Genomic DNA, 9,330 nt, shown 5'->3' on the forward strand with positions numbered 1-9,330 from the left:
GGCCCGGCCCCCCCCTCCCCGGGGTCCCCGTGCCCCCCCCCTCCCCCCCGTCCCCGGGGTCCCTGTGCCCCCCCCCCCCGGGGTCCCCGGGGTCCCTGTGCCCCCCCCCTCCCCGGGGTCCCCGTGCCCCCCCCCTCCCCCCGTCCCCGGGGTCCCTGTGCCCCCCCCGTCCCCGGGGTCCCCAGGGTCCCTGTGCCCCCCCCTCCCCGATGGCCCCGATGGCCCCGGGGTCCCTGTGCCCCCCCCTCCCCGGGGTCCCCGGGGTCCCTGTGCCCCCCCCGTCCCCGATGGCCCCAGGGTCCCTGTGCCCCCCCGTCCCCCCGTCCCCCCCTCCCCGGGGTCCCTGTGCCCCCCCCTCCCCCCGTCCCCGATGGCCCCGGGGTCCCCGGGGTCCCTGTGCCCCCCCGTCCCCCGTCCCCGGGGTCCCTGTGCCCCCCCTGTCCCCGGGGTCCCCAGGGTCCCTGTGCCCCCCCCTCCCCGATGGCCCCGGGGTCCCTGTGCCCCCCCCGTCCCCCCGTCCCCCCCTCCCCGGGGTCCCTGTGCCCCCCCGTCCCCGATGTCCCCGGGGTCCCCATGTCCCCACACCGCCCCCTGTGTCCCCCCTGTCCCCAAGATCCCCAGGGGGTCCCCGTGTCCCCACACCTCCCCCCTGTCCCCACGTCCCCCTGTTCCCCGGGGGGGCCCCATGTCCCCAATGTCCCCAGGGTCCCCGGGGGGGGGTCCCGTGTCCCCACACCGCCCCTGTGTCCCCCCCTGTCCCCGGGGGGGCCCCAAGGTCCCCGTGTTCCCCCCCCCAATGTCCCCGTGTCCCCCCGTGTCCCCCCCAATGTCCCCAAGTCCCCCCACCCCCCCCGTGTCGTCGCCCCCCCCCGGTTCCCCGCCTCCCCCCCCCCGCTCCTTGGCGGGAAACGCCACGCGTGGGCGGGGCCACGCCTGAACCCCGCCCCCCCGCCCCCGCCCCCCGCGCGCGCGGTGCGTGCCGGGAAGGGGGCGGGGCCGAGCGGTGTCATGGCGGCGCCCATGGTGGAAGGTGCGGATGGGGGGGGTGGGGGGGATGGGGGGGTCCCGGCCGCTGGGGGGGGGGGAGGGGCTGCCCCCCCCCCCGGCGCTGACCCCGCCCCTCCCCCCGCAGCCCCCCAGGGGCCCCCGCCCCCCCCCGCGACCACCCACGACGCGGAGGCGCCTGCGGAGGAGCTGGGGTGAGGGGGGGAGGGGGACGTGGGGGGATGGGGGGACATGGGGGGGGGTGGGGGGATGGGGACATGGGGGGGGATGGGGACGGGGGGGGTGGGGGGGGCTGGGGTGGGGGGGGGAGGGGGACGTGGGGGGATGGGGGGACATGGGGGGGATGGGGAGATGGGGGACATGGGGGGTGGGGGGAGGGGGTTGGGGAGGACATGGGGGGGATGGGGACGGGGGGGGTAGGGGCTGGGGTGGGGGGGAGGGGTGGGGAGGGTGGGGGAGGGGGTCCCAGACGCCCCTATGGGGGGGGGGGGGGGCTATTGGGGATCCCGGATGCCCGGGGTCCCCTGCTGGGGGGTGGGGGGTGGGTGGGGGAGGGGTGGGGGGGGGGGTGTCCCTGACGCCCCTCCCCCCCCCCCCCCAGGCTGCCCCCCTACGAGCTGGGCCGCCCCCCCCGGGCGCTGTGGGGGGCGGGGGGAGGAGTTCGCCCAGCGGCCCCACAACTTCCTGCGGGGCTGCAAGTGGTGAGGGGCCCCTCCCCCACCCCGGGGGGGATGGGGGGGCCTGCATCCAGGGGGCCGCTATGGGGCAGGGCTGGGGGGCTGGGGTCCCGCTATGGGGCGGGGGTGGGTGCTGGGGTCCCGCTATGGGGCAGAGCTGGGTGCTGGGGTCCCGCTATGGGGCGGGGCTGGGTGCTGGGGTCCCGCTATGGGGCAGGGCTGGGTGCTGGGGTCCCCTATGGGGCGGGGGTGGGTGCTGGGGTCCCGCTATGGGGCAGGGGTGGGTGCTGGGGTCCCGCTATGGGGCGGGGGTGGGTGCTGGGGTCCCCTATGGGGCAGAGCTGGGTGCTGGGGTCCCGCTATGGGGCAGGGGTGGGTGCTGGGGTCCCGCTATGGGGCAGGGCTGGGTGCTGGGGTCCCGCTATGGGGCGGGGCTGGGTGCTGGGGTCCCCTATGGGGCAGAGCTGGGTGCCGGGGTCCCCTATGGGGCAGGGCTGGGTGCTGGGGTCCCGCTATGGGGCGGGGCTGGGTGCTGGGGTCCCCTATGGGGCGGGGCTGGGTGCTGGGGTCCCGCTATGGGGCGGGGCTGGGTGCTGGGGTCCCCTATGGGGCGGGGGCTGGGTGCTGGGGTCCCGCTATGGGCAGGGCTGGGTGCTGGGGGTCCCGCTATGGGGCGGGGCTGGGTGCTGGGGTCCCCTATGGGGCGGGGCTGGGTGCTGGGGTCCCGCTATGGGGCGGGCTGGGTGCTGGGGTCCCCTATGGGGCAGAGCTGGGTGCTGGGGTCCCGCTATGGGGCGGGGGGTGGGTGCTGGGGTCCCGCTATGGGGCAGGGCTGGGTGCTGGGGTCCCATTATGGGGCAGGGGTTGGGGGGCTGGGGTCCCGCTATGGGGCGGGCGGGGGTGGGGGGGTCCCGGGCCTGGCCCCGCCCCCACGGCCCCGCCCCCCAGGGCCCCCGACGGCTCCTGCGTCCTGACCTGCAGCGACGACAACGTCCTGCGCATCTTCGACCTCCCCCCGCCCCCGGGGCCCCCCCCGGGGCTGCCCCTCCCCCAGCTGGTGGGTGACGGGGGGGGGCACCCATGGGTGCTGGGGGGTCACCATGGGGCCCTTGGGGGTGGCTATGGGGCACCCATAGGGTGCTTGGGAGTGGTTATGGGGCACCCATGGGTGCTGGGGGGTCACCATGGGGCACTTGGGGGTGGCTATGGGGCACCCGTGGGTGGCTGTGGGTCAGTGTGGGGCACCCCTGGGTGGCCGTGGGTCGGCGTGGGGCACCCATGGGTGGCTGTGGGTCAGTGTGGGGCACCCGTGGGTCGGCGTGGGGCACCCATGGGTGGCTGTGGGTTGGTGTGGGGCACCCATGGGTGGCTGTGGGTCGGTGTGGGGCACCCGTGGGTGGCTGTGGGTTGGTGTGGGGCACCCGTGGGTGGCTGTGGGTCAGTGTGGGGCACCCCTGGGTGGCCGTGGGTCGGCGTGGGGCACCCATGGGTGGCTGTGGGTCAGTGTGGGGCACCCGTGGGTGGCTGTGGGTTGGTGTGGGGCACCCCTGGGTGGCCGTGGGTCGGCGTGGGGCACCCGTGGGTGGCTGTGGGTCAGTGTGGGGCACCCCTGGGTGGCCGTGGGTCGGCGTGGGGCACCCATGGGTGGCTGTGGGTCGGCGTGGGGCACCCGTGGGTGGCTGTGGGTTGGTGTGGGGCACCCCTGGGTGGCCGTGGGTCGGCGTGGGGCACCCGTGGGTGGCTGTGGGTCAGTGTGGGGCACCCCTGGGTGGCCGTGGGTCGGCGTGGGGCACCCGTGGGTGGCTGTGGGTCAGTGTGGGGCACCCGTGGGTCGGCGTGGGGCACCCATGGGTGGCTGTGGGTCAGTGTGGGGCACCCGTGGGTGGCCGTGGGTCGGCGTGGGGCACCCATGGGTGGCCGTGGGTCGGCGTGGGGCGCCCATGGGTGGCTGTGGGTTGGTGTGGGGCACCCGTGGGTGGCTGTGGGTCGGCGTGGGGCACCCGGGGGTGGCTGTGGGGCACCCATGGGTGGCTGTGGGTTGGTGTGGGGCACCCATGGGTGGCTGTGGGTCGGCGTGGGGCACCCGGGGGTGGCTGTGGGGCACCCGTGGGTGCTGGAGGGACCCGTCCCTGGGGCGCAGGCGCCGGCGCTGCGGGTGCCGGAGGGCGACACCATCTACGACTTCGCCTGGTTCCCCCTGATGGACTCGACCCAGCCCCACACCTGCCTGTGAGCCACTGGGGGCACTGGGAGGGACTGGGAGGGGGCTGGGGGCACTGGGAGGGGCCTGGGGGTACTGGGAGGGGACTGGGAGGGACTGAGAGGGGGCTGGGGGCACTGGGAGGGGACTGGGAGGGACTGAGAGGGGGCTGGGGGCACTGGGAGGGGGCTGGGAGGGACTGAGAGGGGGCTGGGGGCACTGGGAGGGGGCTGGGGGGCACTGGGAGGCACTGGGAGGGAACTGGGAGGGACTGGGATGGGGCTGGGGGGCACTGGGAGGGGACTGGGAGGGACTGGGAGGGGGCTGGGGAGCACTGAGAGGGGGCTGGGGAGCACTGGGAGGGGGCTGGGGGGCACTGGGAGGCACTGGGAGGGACTGGGATAGGGCTGGGGGGCACTGGGAGGGGACTGGGGGGCACTGGGAGGGGACTGGGAGGCACTGGGATGGGCCTGGGGACACTGGGAGGGGGCTGGGGGGAACTGGGAGGGGGCTGGGGGGCACTGGGAGGCACTGGGAGGCACTGGGAGGGAACTGGGAGGGACTGGGATGGGGCTGGGGGGCACTGGGAGGGGACTGGGGGGCACTGGGAGGGACTGGGATGGGCCTGGGGACACTGGGAGGGGGCTGGGGGGAACTAGGAGGCACTGGGATGGGGCTGGGAGGCACTGGGTGGGGGCTGGGAGGGACTGGGAGGCACTGGGAGGGGGCTGGGGGACACTGAGAGGGGGCTGGGGGAACTGGGAGGGGGCTGGTGGGTACTGGGAGGGTTACTGGTGGCACCGGGTGTTACTGGGAGCCACTGGGTGGGCCGCGGGGGGGTTACTGGGAGCACTGGGGGTTACGGGAAGATCACTGGTTGTTACTGGGATGAACTGGGAGACCTTGGGGCCTTAGAGGGGAGGAGCTGGGGGGTGTCTCTGCGGGGTCACTGGGTGTTACTGGGAGCTGCTGGGGGGGGCCGCGGGGGGGCGTTACTGGGAGGTTACTGGTTCTTACTGGTCTGTACTGGTAGGGTGGCGGCCAGCAGCCGGGACAACCCCGTGCACCTCTGGGACGCCTTCGACGGGAGCCTGCGGGGCTCCTTCCGCGCCTACAGCCACCTGGTGGGGCCGGGGGGGGCTATAGGGGGCGGGGGGGACCTATAGGGGATGGGGGGCACCTATAGGGGGTGGGGGGGGGATCTATAGGGGATGGGGAAACCTGTAGGGGCTCTATAGGAGACGGGGGGGGACCTATAGGGGATGGGGGGGACCTGCAGGGGATGGGGGTGGGGATCTATAGGGGATGGGGGGGACCTGTAGGGGATGGGGGGGACCTGTAGGGGCTCTATAGGGGACTCGGGGGCCCTATAGGGGATGGGGGGGACCTGTAGGGGATGGGGGGGGATCTATAGGGGATGGGGGGACCTGTAGGGGCTCTATAGGGGACAGGGGGGGGGACCTATAGGGGATGGGGGGGACCTGTAGGGGATCGGAGGGGGATCTATAGGGGATGGGGGGATCTGTAGGGGATGGGGGGGGCACCTATAGGGGATGGGGGGGATCTATAGGGGATGGGGGGACCTATGGGGCCCTATAGGGGATGGGGGGGGGACCTATAGGGGATGGGGGGGACCTGCGGGGGATGGGGGGGGATCTATAGGGGATGGGGGAACCTGTAGGGGCTCTATAGGGGATGGGGGGGACCTATAGGGGATGGGGGGGACCTGCAGGGGATGGGGGGGGCTCTATAGGGGATGGGGGGGACCTGCAGGGGATGGGGGGGGATCTATAGGGGATGGGGGGATATGTAGGGGATGGGGGGGGCACCTATAGGAGATGGGGGGGACCTATAGGGGATGGGGGGGGATCTATAGGGGATGGGGGGACCTATGGGGCCCTATAGGGGATGGGGGGGGGGACCTATAGGGGATGGGGGGGACCTGCGGGGGATGGGGGGGGATCTATAGGGGATGGGGGAACCTGTAGGGGCTCTATAGGGGACGGGGGGGCCCTCTAGGGGATGGGGGGGACCTATAGGGGCCCTCTAGGGGATGGGGGGGCCCTATAGGGGACCCAGGAGTCGGGGGGCGGGGGGGGTGATGGGTGACATATAGGTGCTGGCTGGGCGGCGGGGGCGGGGCCGGGGGGCGGGGCCGTGGGGCGGGGCCGTGGGCGTGGCCACGAGCTGCGGGGGCGGCAGGAGGAGCCGGTGGCCCCCCACTCCCTGGCCTTCGCCCCCGACGGCGCCCGGCTCCTGGGCGGCTTCGACGGCGCCGTCCGCGTCTTCCCCACCCAGCGCCCGGGCCGCCACGGCCAGGAGCGGCGGCTGCACCGTGAGGGGCGGGGCCTGGGGGGGGCGGGGCCTGGGGGGGCGGGGCCTGGGGGCGGGGCTTGGGGGTGTGGTCGTGGGGGGGGCTGAGAGGGGTGGGGAGGGGTGGCTGGGCCTGCCCCGGGGGGTTACATGGGGAGGGGCGGGGCCTCGGGGGGGCGGGGCCTGGGGGCGGGGCCTGGGGGCGGGGCTTGGGGGGTGTGGTCGTGGGGGGGGCGGGGCCTGCCCCGGGTGGTTACATGGGGAGGGGCGGGGCCTCGGGGGGGCGGGGCCTGGGGGCGGGGCTTGGGGGCGGGGCTTGGGGTGTGGTCGTGGGGGGGGGCTGAGAGGGGTGGGGAGGGGTGGCTGGGCCTGATCCTAGGGGGTTACATGGGGAGGGGCGGGGCCTAAAGGGGGGCGGGGCCTAAAGGGGGCGGGGCCTCGTGGGTGGGGCTTGGGGGCGGAGCTTGGGGAGGCGGGGCTTGGGGGCGGGGCTTGGGGAGTGGTCGTGGGGGGGCTGAGAGTGGTGGGGAGGGGTGGCTGGGCCTGATCCTAGGGGGTTACATGGGGAGGGGCGGGGCCTAAAGGGGGCGGGGCCTAAAGGGGGCGGGGCCTCGTGGGCGGGGCTTGGGGGCGGGGCTTGGGGAGGCGGGCTTGGGGAGGCGGGGCTTGGGGGCGGGGCTTGGGGAGTGGTCGTGGGGTGGCTGGGCCCGCCCCTAGGGGGTTACATGGGGAGGGGTGGGGCTTGGGGGGCGGGGCCTAAAGGGGTGGGGTCTATGGGAGGCGGGGCCTCGTGGGGGCGGGGCTTGGGGGTGTGGTCGTGGGGGGGCTGAGAGGGGTGGGGAGGGGTGGCTGGGCCTGCCCCAGGGGGTTACATGGGGAGGGGCGGGGCTTAAGGGGGCGGGGCCTAAAGGGGTGGTGTCTATGGGAGGCGGGGCCTCGGGGGCGGGGCTTGGGGGCGGGGCTTGGGGAGTGGTCGTGGGGGGGCTGAGAGGGGTGGGGAGGGGTGCTGGGCCTCATCCTAGGGGTTACATGGGTGGGGAGGGGCGGGGCCTAAAGGGGTGGGGGTCTATGGGAGGCGGGGCCTGGGGGCGGGGCTTGGGGGGCGGGGCTTGGGGGGTGTTCGTGGGGGGGGCTGGGAGGGGTGGCTGGGCCTGCCCCGGGGGGGTTACATGGGGAGGGGCGGGGCCTCGGGGGGGCGGGGCCTCGTGGGGGCGGGGCCTCGTGGGTGGGGCTTGGGGGCGGAGCTTGGGGAGGCGGGGCTTGGGGGCGGGGCTTGGGGAGTGGTCGTGGGGTGGCTGGGCCCGCCCCTAGGGGGTTACATGGGGAGGGGTGGGGCTTGGGGGGCGGGGCCTAAAGGGGTGGGGTCTATGGGAGGCGGGGCCTCTGGGGCGGGGCCTCGTGGGGGCGGGGCTTGGGGGGTGTGGTCGTGGGGGGCTGAGAGGGGTGGGGAGGGGTGGCTGGGCCTGCCCCGGGGGGGTTACATGGGGAGGGGTGGGGCCTAAAGGGGCGGGGTTTAAAGGGGCGTGGCCTCGGGGGCGGGGCCTGGGGAGGCAGGATCCCTGTGTGTGGCCTAAGGGAGGTGGGGCCCGAGGGCGGGGTCAGAGAGGGGGTGGGGCTTGGGCAGAAGCCTGCCTGCCAATCAGGGTGGCTCTGTGGTAGGGGCGGGGCTTGGGGAGGGGTGTGGCCTGGCGAAGGGGGGGCGGGGCTTGCCCCCCGGGGGGCGTGGCCTGACCTTTGTGTGCTCTCTCTCCTCCTGCAGAGGGGGGGCAGGGCCAGCGGGGCCTGATTGGCTGCCTGGCCTTCAGCCCCACCCAACCGGTGTTCGCCTGCGGCTCCTATGGGCGGAGCCTGGGGCTGTACGCGCTGGAAGGGGGCGGGGCCTTGGCCCTTTGGCCCCGCCTCCCCGCCGCCCCCACCCACCTCCGCTTCAGCCCCGACGGGAACCGCCTCTATGCGGGGGGGCGCAAGGTGGGCGGGGCCGGGGGGGTGGGCGGGGCCTCCTGGGAGGGGGCGGGGTCTGAAGGTTGGGGTGTGGCCACCGGGTGGTGGGCGGGGCTTGGGGGGGTCAGTTGGGAGGGGCGGGGTGTGGGGGCTTTGGAGGCGGGGCTTGGCAACCAGGGGTGTGGCCTCGGGAAATGGGCGGGGCTTCAGAGCAGGGGCGGGGTCTTAGCCCCCAGGGGGTGGAGTCTTAACCTGGGGGGTGGAGTCTTAAACTGAGGGGCGGGGTCTTAGCTGGGGGGTGGGGTCTTAGCCCCAGGGGGTGGAGTCTTAACCTGGGGGGGCGGAGTCTTAGCCCTGGGGGTGGAGTCTTAACCCAGGGGGTGGAGCCTCATGTTTGGGGGTGTGGCTTCTGAGAAGTGGGCGGGGTTTGGGGGCTGGGGGCTGTAGGGCAGGGGGTGGATGGGGCGTGGGTGGGCGTGTCCCCCAGTAGCCCCGCCCCCCCCCAGGACCACCACATCCTCTGCTGGGACCTGCGGCGCCCCGAGCGCCCCCTGCTGGCCCTGGAGCGGCGGGTGGCCACCAACCAGCGCGTGACCTTCGACCTTGACCCGTGAGTGACCCCTCCCCTCCCCTCCCCCCCCCCCCGGGTTCCCATTTTGGGGGCGGAGCCCGCTGACACCCCCCTCCCCCCCGAGCCCAGGACGGGGCGGTTCCTGGTGAGCGGTGACACCGACGGCTTCGTCACCGTCTGGGACACGTTGACCCCCCCGGGGGCGGGGGAGCCCCCCCTGCTGCCCCCCCACCTGCGCTTCCGCGCCCTCCGCGACTGCATCAACGGTACCAGGTAACACCCGCACCCCTGGGTGTCACCCGAATCCCTGGGTGTCACCCGGACCCCTGGGTGTCACCCAGACACGTGGGTCCCCTCACAGACCCCTGGGTGTCACCCGAATCCCTGGGTGTCACCCAGACCCCTGGGTGTCACCCGCACCCCTGGGTCCCCTCCCAGACTCCTGGGTGTCACCCGGACCCCTGGGTGTCACCCGGACACGTGGGTCCCCTCACAGACCCCTGGGTGTCACCCGAATCCCTGGGTGTCACCCGGACCCCTGAGTCCCCCCCCGGACCCCTGGGTGTCACCTGGTCCCCTGGGTCCCCTCCCAGACCCCTGGGTGTCACCCGGACCCCTGGGTG

General features: G+C 75.0%; 1 protein-coding gene across 1 annotated transcript; it reads left to right on the top strand.

Moving 5' to 3' along the window:
- Window positions 1-997: 997 nt before the first annotated feature.
- Window positions 998-8,984, top strand: WRAP53 (WD repeat containing antisense to TP53; the record flags this gene model as incomplete). Its single annotated transcript, XM_082339360.1, is given in 11 exon segments — window positions 998-1,030; window positions 1,133-1,199; window positions 1,607-1,655; window positions 1,657-1,706; window positions 2,631-2,739; window positions 3,823-3,911; window positions 4,916-5,006; window positions 6,085-6,217; window positions 7,955-8,163; window positions 8,643-8,746; window positions 8,837-8,984. Coding segments are annotated over 11 exon segments (1,071 nt in total). The 5' UTR covers window positions 998-1,008.
- Window positions 8,985-9,330: the final 346 nt, after the last annotated feature.

Source organism: Platalea leucorodia (genome assembly GCF_965183815.1).
Source record: "Platalea leucorodia genome assembly, contig: HAP1_HAP1_SCAFFOLD_761, whole genome shotgun sequence".
Taxonomy (NCBI): domain Eukaryota; kingdom Metazoa; phylum Chordata; class Aves; order Pelecaniformes; family Threskiornithidae; genus Platalea; species Platalea leucorodia.